We start from the raw sequence: 18671 nt of genomic DNA, 5'->3' as shown, positions 1-18671 counted from the left end.
ATCCCATCATGCCTTTGGGAGCCACGCTTGTAACTGTCAGCCTTGCAATGCCTCATGGGACTTGTAGTTTGGCGACATCTGGAGGGCCACCAGTTTGACCCCCGTGATCTAGATGAAATCATCGGTGACTGGCCACACCTCCGGCATCCCCATCACTCCATGCAGCTTCCTGCGTGTCCTTTCCCGCCGCTGCCGTCCTCTTCACAGCATGGCGAAGGGCTGGAGGTGCAGTAGGTCTGGATGGGCAATGGGAGCCGCCCCACGTGATTGGCTGCTAGGATCACCCCGAACCATAACCAATCACCTGCAACGTTGACAAACTCCTGACCTATCGCACCTCCAATCCTCTGCCCTGCTATGTACAATGGGACTGGAATATGGTGGGGGGGTCTGAGGACATCGATGGAAAGGGGGGCGGGCTGTGATGGAAGGAAAGGGGGGCGGGCTGTGATGGCAGGAAAGGGGGGCGGGCTGTGATGGCAGGAAAGGGGGGCGGGCTGTGATGGCAGGAAAGGGGGGCGGGCTGTGATGGAAGGAGAGAGGGGCGGGCTGTGATGGAAGGAGAGGGGGGCGGGCTGTGATGGCAGGAGAGGGGGGCGGGCTGTGATGGAAGGAGAGAGGGGCGGGCTGTGATGGCAGGAGAGGGGGGCGGGCTGTGATGGAAGGAGAGAGGGGCGGGCTGTGATGGAAGGAGAGAGGGGCGGGCTGTGATGGAAGGAGAGAGGGGCGGGCTGTGATGGAAGGAGAGAGGGGCGGGCTGTGATGGAAGGAGAGGGGGGCGGGCTGTGATGGAAGGAGAGAGGGGCGGGCTGTGATGGAAGGAGAGAGGGGCGGGCTGTGATGGAAGGAGAGAGGGGCGGGCTGTGATGGCAGGAAAGGGGGGCGGGCTGTGATGGCAGGAAAGGGGGGCGGGCTGTGATGGCAGGAAAGGGGGGCGGGCTGTGATGGCAGGAAAGGGGGGCGGGCTGTGATGGCAGGAAAGGGGGGCGGGCTGTGATGGCAGGAGAGAGGGGCGGGCTGTGATGGCAGGAGAGGGGGGCGGGCTGTGATGGCAGGAGAGAGGGGCGGGCTGTGATGGCAGGAGAGGGGGGCGGGCTGTGATGGAAGGAGAGAGGGGCGGGCTGTGATGGCAGGAGAGGGGGGCGGGCTGTGATGGAAGGAGAGAGGGGCGGGCTGTGATGGAAGGAGAGAGGGGCGGGCTGTGATGGAAGGGAGGGGCTAAGTACTTGCACCAACATCAGATTTGGCCCTCGGGAACTGGAAGAACATTTTAATGGCTGACCTCCATGAATTTGAGTTCAATTCTACCTTGGTTGGTATGGATGGCCTCTTCCTGTCCTAGTGACAACATTGTCCCGTTGCTTGAAGTGAGGGGGTGGCTCCTCTGGGGACACGAATGAGGAACTGGACCCCTTCAGCCTTTTATTACTTTCTGCCCATGTTGAGGTTTTTGACTTTTCGTGTTCTGGTGACCATGTTCCCCCTGAGATGGAAGAAGGAATCCTGCCATTGGACACATCTCCTCTCCGCCAGAAACAACATAAAAAGGGTTTTGGCTGCAGTTGCACCCCAAGCAAGGTGCCCCTCCCCCTCTTTCTAGAGTGCCTAAATATTCTGGAGCAGATGGTGAACCACCTCATCCTCTCGCCGTCAAGGCTGGTGAATCCCTACAGATGGAGATGTCCCACCACTAAATATAAATGACATACAAAACACATTCCGGTCAGTCAGGGATTTTCCCGTAGAAAGCTTTTCTTGGTTCTCCAGTAGAGGACTTCATAGTCATGGCTACCTGGCTTCTGCTGCCACCTTCAGATGAATGGACGCTGGCCAAATGCTGGGCATGACCCCTCCCAGCTCAGCCAGGCTTGGACCCCTCCCAGCTCAGCCAGGCTTGGACCCCTCCCAGCTCAGCCAGGCTTGGACCCCTCCCAGCTCAGCCAGGCTTGGACCCCTCCCAGCTCAGCCAGGCTTGGACCCCTCCCAGCTCAGCCAGGCTTGGACCCCTCCCAGCTCAGCCAGGCTCGGACCCCTCCCAGCTCAGCCAGTCATTTAGATTTGTAGCCATCGATGAAGAACATGCGTTGAGGGTGATGGAGGACCTCCTGTGTCCTGTGATTTTACTCCAAGAAAAGAAATTTACAGGTAAACCAAAACTCAGTTCTTATTTGCACCTCATAGAAGACAGAGGCCTCCATATTCATGACAACTTGTGATGTCCCAAAGCAACTGACCATGAGGGGTGAGCAGCACTGCCAACACAATGGGGTACCCCACTAGAAAGCGGCCTACAAGACCTTCTGCCCAAACGGGTGTCTGCTGAGGTAAGAACATCCACCTGGTCAAGGTTTGTGAAGAGAAGACAAGCAGCCGTCTTGTAAAGGTGAATGGAAGCTGGATGGATGCCGAGTAGCCCAGGTGGACTGAAGCTGGATGGATGCCGAGTAGCCCGGGTGGACTGAAGCTGGATGGATGCCGAGTAGCCCGGGTGGACGGAAGCTGGATGGATGCCGAGTAGCCCGGGTGGACGGAAGCTGGATGGATGCCGAGTAGCCCGGGTGGACTGAAGCTGGATGGATGCCGAGTAGCCCGGGTGGACTGAAGCTGGATGGATGCAGAGTAGCCCGGGTGGACGGAAGCTGGATGGATGCCGAGTAGCCCGGGTGGACGGAAGCTGGATGGATGCCGAGTAGCCCGGGTGGACGGAAGCTGGATGGATGCCGAGTAGCCCGGGTGGACGGAAGCTGGATGGATGCCGAGTAGCCCGGGTGGACGGAAGCTGGACCAGGGGCGGACTGACCATTCGATCACTCGGGCACTGCCCGGGGTCAGTAAGGGGCCTCATGAAATGACCCTGGTGCCTTTTTTATAGGCTTTTTTTGGGGTGTGCTTTGAGTCTGGGCAAGGACACGGGCCCCATGAGTTGTCAGTCCGCCCCTGAGCTGGACGAAGGCCGAGCAGCCCGGGTGAACAGAAGCTGGACGGAAGCCGAGTAGCCCAGGAAGCACTGACACTCCTGGAGGAACCTTTCCATTGAATTCCTGAAAATACGGCGATGAATCCACCTAGAGATGGAAAGGAAAGCTGTAGATTTCCAATAGATCCGAAGAGCTGGAACCCCTCCAAGGCGTGAAGCACCTTCTCTTTGGGATGCTGGGGATTAGGACAGAAGGAAGGTAACTTGATGTCTTGATTGATGGAACAAGCTGGGCCATGGATAAGGGGGTACCACCATTCCTCCTGTACAGGGTGCAGGCAGCTGGGGGAACTGGATGTGGGCAGGGAGTGTGATCAGCACAGCAGGGGGGTGATTACTGGAACCGATCCCCTGTATGGCTCTGCAGCAGCTGTAAGCATCCTAATGAGAAGGTTCTTCAGGCCTTGGAGGTGGTTCCAGCTCTTCGGATTTACAGCTTTGTTTCGACAATCCGATTCTTTTTTTTTTTTGGTGAGGATCGGGCTGCTTCCCATTCCATTTCTGGGTGGATTCATCAGCTTATTCTCCCTCCTGCCGCTGCAGAGAGTAACATACAGGGGATCGGTCCCAGTAATTGCCCCCATCACCCTCCCTGTGCACCATACATTTCCCCCTCTTGTCCAGGCTCATCCTCTGCACCACCAGCAGGTGCAAGCACACAATAGGATCCCTCAGCATGGAGAGTGGGGGAAGGGTCTGGGAAATATCACAGCCCCTTTCTTTCCTTAATGAACACAATGAGCGATCGGTACTGCTCACGCACTGTTCATTCATAACTGAAGCATAGTAAACTTTTTTTGGTGGTCTGTCAGGTTGGCTAGGGGGCCCTGTGGTTTCTAACAGTAGCCCTGGGAACAAGGAAACCATCTTGGGTAAACAGGTCCTCAACATCATCCTGCTGAAGAATCAGAAGAGGTTCCTTGCAGGAGAGGACAACCAACAGAGAAACCCGAGGATGGAAGCGTTGGCAACTGCAGACAACTTGGCGTGTAGGAAATGACGTGGGAATCTCTGGATGAGGCCGAGGTGGAGAAGACCATGAGACAGTCACCACCAAACTAAGATCCCACAGAGACAAAGGAGGATGCACAGGCAGGACACTGCATGACACCCACCCCAAAGGCTTTTATCATGATATGTCTCTGAAACAGACCAAGATCTGCCCCTTGGTGGTATAGAAGGCCAGAGACCTCTGTGCACCAGACCGGAGGAGGGCCAAAATACACCCTACAACATGCTGAGGATGAAACCTACCAGGTGAAAGTCCTCCATCTATGATGGTAGACTGTACCTTCCTGGAGGTCAACTGAAAAAGGATAGGAAGTGGAGTCAGGAACATCTCTATATGAGGACAACTGGGGGGCCTAGGCGCAGAATGTTACCTTGTATTAGGAGGGCCTAGGCACGGGGAGGGAGCCGATATCAAGAGGGCCTAGGGACGGGGAGGTCGCCGATATCAGGAGAGCCTAGGCACGGGGATCATTGATATCAGGAGGGCCTAGGCACGGGGAGGGCGCCGATATCAGGAGGGCCTAGGGATGGGGATCATCGATATCCGGAGGGCCTAGGCACGGGGAGGTCGCCGATATCAGGAGAGCCTAGGGACGGGGATCATTGATATCAGGAGGGCCTAGGCACGGGGAGGGCGCCGATATCAGGAGGGCCTAGGGATGGGGATCATCGATATCCGGAGGGCCTAGGCACGGGGAGGTCGCCGATATCAGGAGGGCCTAGGGACGGGGAGGGCGCCGATATCAGGAGGGCCTAGGTACGGGGAGGGCGCCGATATCAGGAGGGCTTAGGTACGGGGAAGGTGCCGATTTCAGAAGGGCCTAGGGAGAGGGAGGGTGCTGATATCAGGAGGGCCTAGACACGGGGAGGGCGCCGATATCAGGAGGGCCTAGGGAGAGGGAGGGCGCCAATATCAGGAGGGCCTAGGCACGGGGAGGGCGCCGATATCAGGAGGGCCTAGGCAGGGGGAGAGCGCCGTTATCAGGAGGGCCTAGGCACGGGGAGGGCGCCGATATCGGGTGGGCCTAGGCACGGGGAGGTCGCCGATATCGGGAGGGCCTAGGGACGGGGAGGGCGCCGATATCAGGAGGGCCTAGGTACGGGGAGGGCGCCGATATCAGGAGGGCTTAGGTACGGGGAAGGTGCCGATTTCAGAAGGGCCTAGGGAGAGGGAGGGTGCTGATATCAGGAGGGCCTAGGTACGGGGAGGGTGCCGATTTCAGAAGGGCCTAGGGAGAGGGAGGGTGCTGATATCAGGAGGGCCTAGACACGGGGAGGGCGCCGATATCAGGAGGGCCTAGGGAGAGGGAGGGCGCCAATATCAGGAGGGCCTAGGCACGGGGAGGGCCTAGGCACGGGGAGGGCGCCGATATCAGGAGGGCCTAGGCAGGGGGAGAGCGCCGTTATCAGGAGGGCCTAGGCACGGGGAGGGCGCCGATATCAGGAGGGCCTAGGCACGGGGAGGGCGCCGATATCGGGTGGGCCTAGGCACGGGGAGGTCGCCGATATCGGGAGGGCCTAGGGACGGGGAGGTCGCCGATATCGGGAGGGCCTAGGGACAGGGAGGGCGCCGATATCGGGAGGGCCTAGGGACGGGTAGGGCGCCGATATCGGGAGGGCCTAGGGACCGGGAGGGCGCCGATATCGGGAGGGCCTAGGGACAGGGAGGGCGCCGATATCGGGAGGGCCTAGGGACCGGGAGGGCGCCGATATCGGGAGGGCCTAGGGACGGGTAGGGCGCCGATATCGGGAGGGCCTAGGGACGGGTAGGGCGCCGATATCGGGAGGGCCTAGGCACGGGGAGGGCCTAGGCACGGGGAGGGCGCCGATATCGGGAGGGCCTAGGCACGGGGAGGGCGCCGATATCGGGAGGGCCTAGGGACGGGGAGGGCGCCGATATCGGGAGGGCCTAGGGACGGGGAGGGCGCCGATATCGGGAGGGCCTAGGGACGGGGCCCTAGGCAGCGGACCGTTCTCCTCCAATCTCCTCCACAATGGATGCCGAAGAAACGGGAAAAACAGAAACTCCTCTTCACCTCGGGAAATGTTTATCCTGAGAAATCCTCCTTTACAATCACAGAATTGTGGAGAAAAAAAGTAAAATTTTCAAAAAATGTCATATTTCCATCCAAATTGTAAAACGTTTTCTGGCCGCCGGCAGATTTTATACAGATCGATCAGAAATGACGACTCCGAGGGGCGTGGCTTAGAAAGAAGCTAAACCTTCTGCTGTCATTCAAACCTGGGAGCGTCTCTGCCTCCTGCCTGTATCTCATGGCTAGACCCTCTCCTGCGACCGACGCGTTCCTTCCCAATTGGGGCCGAGTGAGGAGTATTGGAGAGAAATGCGTTGGACATAGGAGAGGGTCTAGCAGTAAAATAGAAAACTGACAACGCCTGACTGTATCTCACTGCTGGACCCCCACCTACAGCTGATGCGTTTCTTCCCAATAGGGACTGAGTGATGCGTATTGGAGAGAAACGCGTCGGATGTGGGAGAGGAGCTAGTAGTGAGATACGATCAGTTTTCTATCCAAATCCATATGAAAAAAAAAAATTCCAAAGGCAAAATCACCCGAAAGCTGTAAATAACGACAGCAACCGCATGTTCGCTGGTCTCCGTCTGCCGGGCAGAATCTGTATGGCGATCCAGGACTGGCAGCATGGCAGCCCACGTACAGAGCGAGCCACGGACAGACCGGGCCGAGGACAGACCGAGCCGAGGACAGACCGGGCCGCGGACAGACCGGGCCGAGGACAGACCGAGCCGAGGACGGGCCGAAGACAGACCGGGCCGTGGACAGACCGGGCCGAGGACAGACCGAGCCGAGGACAGACCGAGCCGAGGACGGGCCGAAGACAGACCGGGCCGTGGACAGACCGGGCCGAGGACAGACCGAGCCGAGGACAGACCGGGCCGCGGACAGACCGGGCCGAGGACAGACCGGGCCGAGGACAGACCGAGCCGAGGACGGGCCGAAGACAGACCGGGCCGTGGACAGACCGAGCCGAGGACAGACCGAGCCGAGGACGGGCCGAAGACAGACCGGGCCGTGGACAGACCGGGCCGAGGACAGACCGGGCCGAGGACAGACCGGGCCGAGGACAGACCGAGCCGAGGACAGACCACCGCTGCTGCTGACTTCTCCAACAAGCTTTATTGCCAGCTGACAAAGCCTAACAGAGCCCCTCGGCATTTCATGCCAACGGGGGCGGAGTAACGAGTATCAGGGAGAAACGCGTTAGCCGTGTCCTACACCTCGTACCGCCGCGCCCCACACTACCTCGCACCGCCGCGTCCCACGCCTCACACCGCCACGTCCCACACCTCCGTGTCCCATGCCTCGCACCGCTGCGCCCCACGCCTCACACCGCCACTTTCCACACCTCGCACCTACGCGTCCCATGCCTCACACCGCTGCGCCCCATGCCTCACACCGCCTCGCACTGCCACGTCCTACGCCTCGCACCGCCGCATCCCACGCCTCACCGCACGCCTTGCACCGCCACATCCTACGCATCATCAATAAATGGAACAAAACCATTTCTTTCTCAAACTTTATTAAAAAACTCCAAAATATACAAATCACCAAAAAAAAATAAAATTGTAACAAACAGTAAAAATATCCTCCCACCGCGCACCGGCTGAAGTCCCACACGAGACCGCCAACATCGCCCTCACCAGACACTCGGCGCCGCTCACGGCAGGAAACAGCAAACAGAACACGGCGCCATCTGCAGAGGATAGAAGGGATCCCGGGGGTGGTAGGACCATTTCATGGATCTTCACACAAAGCTTCCACCACCTTGGCTGTGTCTTCAGAGAAGTAGTCGTTCGGTGTGGAGCGGGGGGGCCTCTGGTGGGGGTGGGGGGGGTGGAATGTACAACCAGCACCATGTGGCCCTCAGATTCGCTTGTCTTCCTCCGGTGAGCCAATGAGAAGCTCTTTACTGCCGAAGTCCCACCAGGCCGTCATGTGGAAGCCCATATTGGAGAGGACAACCAGGTACTCCAGGAGGGCGAAGATGGTGTACGCTACGGAGAAGAAGGAGAACGGGAAGTTCCAGAAGATCAGACCACTCACCCCAATCTACACCTCAACCCCCCCCCCCCCCCAATCTACACTTCCCCACCTCGACACTCCCCTCATAGTCTACACCTCAACACTCCCCCCAATCTACACCTCCTCGCCTCGACACTCCCCCCAATCTACGCCTCGACACTCCCCCCCAATCTACACCGCCTCGACACTCCCCCCAATCTACACCTCAACACCTCGACACTCCCCCCATAATCTACACCTCCCCGCCTCGACACTCCCCCCATAATCTACACCTCCCCGCCTCGACACTCCCCCCATAATCTACACCTCCCCGCCTCGACAATCCCCCCCCCAATCTACACCTCCTCGCCTCGACACTCCCCCCAATCTACACCTCAACACTCCCCCCAATCTACACCTCAACACCTCGACACTCCCCCCCATAATCTACACCTCCCCGCCTCGACACTCCCCCCATAATCTACACCTCCCCGCCTCGACACTCCCTCCAATCTACACCTCCCCGCCTCGACACTCCCTCCAATCTACACCTCCCCGCCTCGACACTCCCCCCATAATCTACACCTCCCCGCCTCGACACTCCCCCCATAATCTACACCTCCCCGCCTCGACACTCCCCCCATAATCACACCTCCCCGCCTCGACACTCCCCCCATAATTACACCTCCCCGCCTCGACACTCCCCCCATAATCTACACCTCCCCGCCTCGACACTCCCTCCAATCTACACCTCCCCGCCTCGACACTCCCCCCATAATCTACACCTCCCCGCCTCGACACTCCCCCCATAATCTACACCTCCCCGCCTCGACACTCCCCCCATAATCTACACCTCCCCGCCTCGACACTCCCCCCATAATTACACCTCCCCGCCTCGACACTCCCCCCATAATTTACACCTCCCCGCCTCGACACTCCCCCCATAATCTACACCTCCCCGCCTCGACACTCCCCCCAATCTACACCTCCCCGCGCCCCTATAATGATCGATGAAACCGGGGGGATAATCTTTAGAAACTTGTAATAATACAGAAAACCCACAAAATCTCAGGACAATCATCAGAAATGTAACCAAAAACTGATGGAATCAATTCTGACCTGATATATAAATTAACCCCCGATGTATCTCTCTCCCCTCCCCCGATGTATCTCTCCCCTCCCCCTTCCTCAGACACACCCACCTCCGGGCTCACAGTACACGTTGTGGCGGATATAAACCACGAGAGAGATGAAGAACGCCACAATGTTGAAGAAGAAGAGATGCTTCTTGTAGGTGTAGGACCTTCGTTCCTGGGACACAGAGAGGAGAAATGTCACCTGTAAGACCTACAGATACAGGAAGAGTCACCTAGGCCAAGGAGTTCTCCACCCGGGTGTCACTGTGTGGGCGAGTGGGGGGTGTGGAGGGGTTAGAGACCCTGCAGCAGACTTGGTGGCCCGGTAAATGGTGACATTTTTGGGAGCTGGGGAGCACTGTGGGAGGTTGGCGGGCACTGTAGAGAGCTGATGGAGGCTCTTCAGCAAGTTGGAGGACATTGTGGGAGGTTATGTTATCTGCTGGAGGGAGGGGAGACTACATCCTGGCAGTGGGCCATGGCTCAGTGGTTGAGAACCCCTGACCTAGTGGATGAGTAGAACATGGGATGGCCTTACATGTCACCCAGAGGATGGGCCATAAGTATAACCCAGAGGATAGGCCTCACGTCCCCCAGAGTACAAGCCTTATGTGGGCCTCACGTGTACCTCCGAGGAGGTGCCTTATGTGCCCTTCAGAGGATGGACCTCATGTGTACCCACCCCCGTAGATGAGCCTTAACTGCCCCTCAGAGAATGGGCCTCATGTGTACCCCAGAGGAGGTGTATTATGTGCCCCTCAGAGAACGGGCCTCGTGTGTACCCCAAGAACGAGCCTTATGTGCCCTTTAGAGGATGGGCCTCACATGTACCCCTGAGGAGGTGCTTTAAGTGCCCCTCAGAGAACGGGCCTCGTGCGTACCCCAAGGACAAGCCTTATGTGTCCTTTAGAGGATGGGCCTCACGTGTACCCCTGAGGAGGTGCTTTAAGTGCCCCTCAGAGAATGGGCCTCGTGTACCCCAAGGACGAGCCTTATGTGTCCCTCAGAGGACAGGCCTCACGTGTACCCCACAGGAGCATTACGTGTCTTTCATGTCTTTATGTGCTCCCAAGCCTTATGTGCTCCCAAGAGGACAGGCCTCGTGTGCCCCTCGGGGGACAGCTTTACATGTCACCCAGAGAATGGGCCCTAAGTGTTCCCCAGAGGACAAGCCTTATGTGCCCCTCAGAGGATGCGCCTCGTGTCCCTAGAGGACAAGCCCTACGTGCCCCCCAAAGGACAAGCCCTATGTGTCCCTCAGAGGATGGGCCTTACATGTCACTCAGAGGATGGGCCCTAAATGTTACCCAGAGGATGAGCCTTACAAGTCCCTCAGAGGACAGGCTTTACATGTCACCTAGAGGATGGGTCTAAAGTATTCCCCAGAGGATGAGCATTATGTGCCCCTCAAAGGATGGGCCTCACATGTCCCTTAGAGGACAAGCATTATGTGCCCCTCCGAGGATGGGCCTCATGTGTCTCAGACAACAAGTCTTATGAGTTCCCCAGAGGGTGGTTCTTACAACTCCCCCATGGGTTGGGCCTTTCATGTCACCCAGAGGACGGGCCTCATGGGTCCTCCAGAAAAAGTGTCCATATTTAGATTTCCTGTCTTATAGAGACAATCCTGTCCTTCTCCAGGTGTGCGACATTCTGAAATTCTCTCCTATCTGTTGGAAGGACACGGGGGAGCCGGGATGACATTGATTGGTGGATGGCCCCAACCACTGCTGTGTGGCATGAAGGAGGATGGGACGTGTTGGTTGACTTTCATTATGAATGGGGTGGGATGTAGGAGACCCTCAGCCTTACCTCAGAACTTACAGAAAATCTCCTGGTCCTCTTCCATATTAGAAGTGTTGTGATCATGTGACTGAGAGAAAAGAACATGAAGAATGAAAACGCCAACTGATGGATCCCTGCAAAGACAAGAGGAGAAAATGACCAAAAATGACTGCAAGTCCCAGTTCAGGAGCAACGAGGGAGTACTAAAGGGTCCACCATTCCAACCGGGATTTCCTAGAGACTCCAGCTGACATCTCCATTCTATACAGATTCTGGTCTTCCTGGGCATCATAGAGATCTGAGCATTCCCACCCCTCATAATGGGCACGGCGGGTGTACAGACCCGGGAACTCGGCACAGGGATGGTGGGAACCCCTCATTATGGGCACAACGTGGGTACAGACCCGGGAACTCAGCACAGGTATGGTGGGAACCCCTCATAATGGGCACAGCAGCTGTACAGACCCAGTGCAGGGTCTCATCAAAAAGTCCCTAAGTGCTCTAAACCAAAGTTGTATTACATTTCAGGTTCGTGTCCTTCGTTGTGGAGCATTTGTTTTCTTGTTTTCATGTTAAAATCAAAGTTTTCTGTATTTGCTGAAAATGTGTTAGACTTACCGTATATTCCATTTCTTGTAGCTCATTCCAGGATGTGGGAATTCAGAGATTGTTGGATCATACTGCATTCTACAGGAGGATACAAATAAAATGTAGACGGGCCCAGTATGACCCCTCCTACTCCCGGCATTATTATGTTTTGTAGCCTCGATGTGTCCCTCAATGGACTCCAGCAGATGCCTCGATGTGTCCCTCAATGGACTCCAGCAGATGCCTCGATGTGTCCCTCAATGGACTCCAGCAGATGCCTCGATGTGTCCCTCAATGGACTCCAGCAGATGCCTCGATGTGTCCCTCAATGGACTCCAGCAGATGCCTCGATGTGTCCCTCAATGGACTCCAGCAGATGCCTCGATGTGTCCCTCAATGGACTCCAGCAGATGCCTCGATGTGTCCCTCAATGGACTCCAGCAGATGCCTCGATGTGTCCCTCAATGGACTCCAGCAGATGCCTCGATGTGTCCCTCAATGGACTCCAGCAGATGCCTCGATGTGTCCCTCAATGGACTCCAGCAGATGCCTCGATGTGTCCCTCAATGGACTCCAGCAGATGGCTCTAACACCAAGTACAAAGGTTCTGTTTTCTTTAGAGTTCATTGCGGGACGTGGGAATTTGGTGACCGCTGGAACATCCAAAAGCAGCCCAACTGTGAGGTTGGCAGCAGCAACAAGAAAACCCTTCCAGGCCCGTATATGAAAAATAGAAGCCTGGAGCTCAAACAGCTGCCTGGGAGGACCTCACCTCCAAAGCTGGAATCAGATGAGGCCCAAATATCCCCCTGATAGAACTTCCATGGTGTGGAACACAGTGGGGAGTCTTGCAAATTTGGGAAACCGCAACCTGATGCCGGAAAGCCCAAGGAGCAGCCGCCACCCGCAGGTCTAGTAAGGTGCACCTTGATGGGGCAGAAGGAACCTGATCCTTAAGACTATCAGCCTGAATGGTGGTCTGTCTGAGCCACTGAGAAATGGTGGAATGAGAAGCTGGCTCCCTCCTGCAGGTTCCTTCATGGAAGACAAAAGAGAGAGTCAGACTTTCTGAAGGAAAAAGTAGACACACACAACCCAAATTACATCCAAGCAATGGAAGGAGATCTCCACCTGATGAACCGGAACTGGACAAAATGAACAACATTCTGGTTGAGGTGAAAGGCTGAAGCTACCCCGAGAAAGAAGGAAATTCAGGGCCTCAACACCACCTTGTGCTTCTGTAAGACCAGGAGGGCATCTTTACAGGATACAACTGCCACTTTGGACACTCGCGGAGGTGATGGCGACAAGAAACGCAGTCCTGTGAGTGACAGTTAAATATTACTAATAAGCTCAAAAGGCATTTTTTGAATTTCCGAGAGAACCAAATTCAGATGCCATGGAGTCACTGTAGACCACACAGAGGGGGCTACATGAGAGACACCTACATATGTCCCAATCAAAGAATGGGAAGCTAGCCGTCTCCGGAACAAGATTGCAAGTGCTGACATTGGACCCTTGATGGTACTAAGGGCCAAATGCTGACCCAGACCCATCTGTAGATGGTCCAGATTTCATCCTACTGAGAATTTCCTCCGGTGAAAGTTTCCTGCCTTGCACCATGGGTAGTTAGTCTTCCATGTGTGATCGTAGAGCTTGTGGGAAGTAGCAACATGGGGATCAGCCATTCAGAGACGTACCTGTCCCTTGGGACCTGGGTGTAACGGAACCGGACCCCGACTGCACTTGGGTATTTTCCGTTATACTGCAGCTTCCCAGTCCGAACACAAATCCCCGGACACCACCGCTGATCGTGCAGGAAATAGACAACACCAGACTCTTCTTAAGACAGGAAGTCAACTCCTTTATTTTTACACAAAACACAAGATATATACAGGGGGCGGGGAAACACAACCAGGAAAAGGAAACACATCATCAGCCCGCCCCACCAGTGGAAAGGGCTACAGGAAACACCCCCCACCCAACCAAGACACAGAACAATGGGATGCAGCACATGGCAGATAACAATGGACAACCATGTGCAGTGAACAAAGGACAATCCCCACACCAATACACAATATACATTCCCATTCACACCCTGTACCCCTTAACAGGCACAGCGTGAGTTAAACATAAGAATTTGGGAAGATGATACAGGGGTCCCCCCAACCCCAAAAGTCACTCCCGTCACACTGGATTGCAAGAACAGCCAATGCCGTTAAAGCCAAAGACCATGAAACAGGATGATAAACCAGTCTCTGAGACAGAGGATCAAGACCATCTGGAACCCTAAGCCATGGCGTCTGATGAGGTTGGACTACCACATCTGCCTGAGCCATCTGAGGCTATGAATTAGAATGTCTTCCATCTTGACCCTGCCCAAATTTGCAAGACTCCCCACTGGTCTTGTGTTCCACGCCATGGAAGTTCTATCAGGGGGATATTTGGGCCTCATCTGATTCCAGCTTTGGAGGCGAGGTCCTCCCAGGCAGCTGTTTGAGCTCCAGGCTTCTATTTTTCATATACGGGCCTGGAAGGGTTTTCTTGTTGCTGCTGCCAACCTCACAGTTGGGCTGCTTTTGGATGTTCCAGCGGTCACCAAGTTCCCACGTCCCGCAATGAACTCTAAAGAAAACAGAACCTTTGTACTTGGTGTTAGAGCCATCTACTGGAGTCCATTGAGGGACACATCGAGGCATCTGCTGTCTTCCCTGCCAGATGAGAAAGGAGCTTCTGGAGAGGACGGTTGTAGATGGTATGGTACTAATTTTACAGAGGGCATCGATCGTCACTGTTAGAGGATTCCTGTACCTGGAGTCGAATTTGTGAACATGGAGGCCAGGAGGTCCACATCTATCATCTCTCTACTTGTGAAACAGATTGATGAACATCTCCAGATGTAGGAACCATTCTTCCAAATCCAGACGCTGCCAGCTGAGGAACTGTCAGCCAACTGTCCACGCCTGGGATGTAAAGGCTGGAACATGAGTTTCTGCCCAGGACAAGATCTTTTCTACCTGTCAGGGCAGGAGCTGAGGAACGGACAGGCAGGCCTAATAACAATGTAACGCACTGGCTGACGACAACCACCACCCACAGACCGAAGTCCCTCAGGGCGCGGAGTCTAAGTCCCAGGCTGCCCTTCACCAGGGCCCCTGATGGTGGGGATGGACTTGACGCAGCCAGGAACCAGGTCGCGGCCCCCGAGACACCCCAGTTGCGGTTATGGCCGCCGCCAATGGCGTGTAGCTGGTGGAAAGGACAATAGAGTAGTCGGGCAGGCCGGGTCGACAACAACAGGACAAAACGGTACAGGACAGCAGACGAGAATCACAGGTCACGGGCCGGGCTCAGCAACGGAGGGTCAGATCAAAGGAGAACACAAAGAATGGTCGAGTCACAAGCCGAGTCAGATTCCAGGAGAGTCACGAGAGTCAGAACAGAGCTGTAGCGACACAAAGACACAAGACACAAGTGCAAAGAGCATGTGCGGACCACAGGCTTATATGTCATCAGCCACACCCCTCTGGGGGATGGACCTCAGAGACCTGAAGGCATAAAAGATTCCCACCATGCTCTGCAGAAATCCAAGATGGATGCCAGCACATGGAGTAACATAACCTCTGGGAAAAGGTAGGACCTTGACACTATCTTGCTGTGGAGACATATCTGGTTCCTCCCTGTAGGTCGATGTAGGCTACTACCTTGGCATTGTCCAACTGAATCCTGATCAGATGGACCCTCCAGTTCGCACTGCAGGGACAACCAAATCGCCCGCATCCTCTGTACCGTCAAAGTGTCCAGGACTTCTCCACAGCCCGATAAGTGGGCATTTGTCATGACATCTTCCATGAAACTAGAAGCAAATGAGTTGTCCTTCTGCAGAGCGCGAGTCCTGACCCATCAAACGAGGGACAAGTTAGTTTTCAAGGTCAAGCAAATCAGCCTGTCCAAGCTCTAGACAGACAACAGGATGTGGTCTGGAGTGGAAGTGGGCGAATGGGACTATCATCACCCCCAAATCTCCGATAGAGAAGAGCTTGGTGACTCCTGGACTGAATATTACGAGTCTGGAGGTGGAGATTTGGAAGTTTTCCCATGGGAAGGAAAACTCTGGTGCTGTGTAGGATTGGACCCAGATTCTCCAAGTCTGTTCCAGTGCTGATTTCTGGAGGTCCAGGACCCAGCAGAACTTTTGCAAGGCCCAGTGCCTGGAGGTCACATTCCAGGCTAGCGCTGCAGTCATCCAGTCCAGGTACGGACTCCAAAGCTAGTGTAGAGGACATGCTGATTACAGAGACCCGCTCAGGCGGCTTCCAGGGAAAAAGGTCATCTGGATGGAGAAAAACATTGCCAGAAAGGACTTTTCTTAGAAGAGAAAGAGGCGCCCATCTTACAGGACACCATCAAAAAACAAAGGCATGCTGGGAGTGGGAGGGGTTATGTGGGGCTGGCCACAGTTTTTGATATGCCAGGGTCCAAATTCTCCTGAAGGTGGCAGCATAACCCAACAGTCTTCATTTCTGTGTCCCTCAATGAATGATCCCGATTAATCCTGACCCAGTGTCCCTGTGACTTCCAGATGGATGAGAGGAGACGTCCTGATGGATGAGGAGAGGAGGAGGTGTTTGTAGTCCAAATCAGGACAGCAGCTTAGACTGACAACGCTGCTTCTCCACAGATACAGTACAGTGAGTGAGCGTTGTCACCTGAGGACAGGAAGTGAGTTACTGGCAGGATCACCAGGTGACAATGCTGCTTCTCCATAGATACAGTACAGTGAGGGAGCGTTGTCACCCGAGGACAGGAAGTGAGTTACTGGCAGGATCACCAGGTGACAATGCTGCTTCTCCATAGATACATTACAGTGAGGGAGCGTTGTCACCCGAGGACAGGAAGTGAGTTACTGGCAGGATCACCAGGTGACAATGCTGCTTCTCCATAGATACATTACAGTGAGGGAGCGTTGTCAGCTGAGGACAGGAAGTGAGTTACTGGCAGGATCACCAGGTGACAATGCTGCTTCTCCATAGATACATTACAGTGAGGGAGCGTTGTCACCCGAGGACAGGAAGTGAGTTACTGGCAGGATCACCAGGTGACAATGCTGCTTCTCCACAGATACAGTACAGTGAGTGAGCGTTGTCACCCGAGGACAGGAAGTGAGTTACTGGCAGGATCACCAGGTGACAATGCTGCTTCTCCATAGATACATTACAGTGAGGGAGCGTTGTCAGCTGAGGACAGGAAGTGAGTTACTGGCAGGATCACCAGGTGACAATGCTGCTTCTCCATAGATACAACAGTGAGCGAGCGTTGTCAGCTGAGGACAGGAAGTGAGTTACTGGCAGGATCACCAGGTGACAATGCTGCTTCTCCACAGATACAGTACAGTGAGTGAGCGTTGTCACCCGAGGACAGGAAGTGAGTTACTGGCAGGATCACCAGGTGACAATGCTGCTTCTCCACAGATACAGTACAGTGAGTGAGCGTTGTCAGCTGAGGACAGGAAGTGAGTTACTGGCAGGATCACCAGGTGACAATGCTGCTTCTCCATAGATACAACAGTGAGGGAGCGTTGTCAGCTGAGGACAGGAAGTGAGTTACTGGCAGGATCACCAGGTGACAATGCTGCTTCTCCATAGATACATTACAGTGAGGGAGCGTTGTCACCCGAGGACAGGAAGTGAGTTACTGGCAGGATCACCAGGTGACAATGCTGCTTCTCCACAGATACAGTACAGTGAGTGAGCGTTGTCAGCTGAGGACAGGAAGTGAGTTACTGGCAGGATCACCAGGTGACAATGCTGCTTCTCCATAGATACAACAGTGAGGGAGCGTTGTCAGCTGAGGACAGGAAGTGAGTTACTGGCAGGATCACCAGGTGACAATGCTGCTTCTCCATAGATACATTACAGTGAACGAGCGTTGTCACCTGAGGACAGGAAGTGAGTTACTGGCAGGATCACCAGGTGACAATGCTGCTTCTCCACAGATACAGTACAGTGAGTGAGCGTTGTCACCCGAGGACAGGAAGTGAGTTACTGGCAGGATCACCATGTGACAATGCGGCTTCTCCATAGATACATTACAGTGAGCGAGTGTTGTCACGCGAGGACAGGAAGTGAGTTACTGGCAGGATCACCATGTGACAATGCTGCTTCTCCATAGATACATTACAGTGAGCGAGTGTTGTCACCCGAGGACAGGAAGTGAGTTACTGGCAGGATCACAAGATGACAACGCTGCTTCTCCATAGATACATTACAGTGAGCGAGTGTTGTCACCCGAGGACAGGAAGTGAGTTACTGGCAGGATCACCAGATGACAACGCTGCTTCTCCATAGATACATTACAGTGAGCGAGTGTTGTCACCCGAGGACAGGAAGTGAGTTACTGGCAGGACCAAGTAAAGGAAAAATCCTGAAAAAAAGAACACTAAAGCAGCCACTACATCTAGGGTCTGGCAATCTGCAATGTAATAGAGTTTTCCTTCTTGGGATCAGAAACATTTAGCCCTCCACCGTCCACCAAAAGCTGAAATGTGAATGGCGGAGAAGATGGCCTTACCATGGTTCTCATTGGATGATACGTAGGTCAGCAAGAGAAGGCAAAGGATCTCCACCACATTGAGCAGGAAGTTGAGGTGACAGGCCAAATATGACACTCCGGAGCCCACATAATAGTTCAGATATGCCACGGCCACCAGAAAACGGGGTGCAGAGTGCAGCCCGATACAGAACCTCCAGACATACCGCTGTGGGGTGACTCCACCAATCGCTGCACTTATGGATGGCAGGTAGTTGGGAACCTGGAGAGAGCAAACAGAAAATAAGGGGGGGTCAGTTCATATCCTCATATCTACACTACAGGTAGGTGGGTCAGTTCATATCCTCATATCTACACTACAGGTAGGTGGGTCAGTTCATATCCTCATATCTACACTACAGGTAGGTGGGTCAGTTCATATCCTCATATCTACACTACAGGTAGGTGGGTCAGTTCATATCCTCATATCTACACTACAGGTAGGTGGGTCAGTTCATATCCTCATATCTACACTACAGGTAGGTGGGTCAGTTCATATCCTCATATCTACACTACAGGTAGGTGGGTCAGTTCATATCCTCA

At 54.8% G+C, this 18671-nt stretch overlaps 1 protein-coding gene across 3 annotated transcripts in view; it reads right to left on the bottom strand.

Annotated features, from left to right (window-relative positions):
* Nucleotides 1-7532: 7532 nt before the first annotated feature.
* The window catches only part of PGAP2 (post-GPI attachment to proteins 2), a 34066-nt gene continuing 22927 nt past the window's right edge, over nt 7533-18671 (bottom strand). For 2 of the 3 annotated variants that reach the window (XM_089666304.1, XM_089666303.1), the window contains exons 3-6: nt 18111-18351; nt 10980-11086; nt 9234-9342; nt 7533-8024 (exon numbers count right to left, since the gene is read on the bottom strand). In XM_089666304.1, the coding sequence (XP_089522430.1) occupies nt 7894-8024; nt 9234-9342; nt 10980-11086; nt 18111-18351 (588 nt within the window). In that variant the 3' untranslated portion in view covers nt 7533-7893. The remainder of the gene's footprint in view (nt 8025-9233; nt 9343-10979; nt 11087-18110; nt 18352-18671) is intronic. The other variant, XM_089666305.1, reaches the window with a different exon arrangement.

This window comes from Staurois parvus, unplaced genomic scaffold, assembly GCF_062004578.1.
Source record: "Staurois parvus isolate SC_StPar_1 unplaced genomic scaffold, SC_StPar_1.0 ptg002676l, whole genome shotgun sequence".
NCBI lineage: Eukaryota > Metazoa > Chordata > Amphibia > Anura > Ranidae > Staurois > Staurois parvus.
Note: the sequence above shows the minus strand (reverse complement) of the source record. Positions and strands in the feature narration are given on the sequence as shown.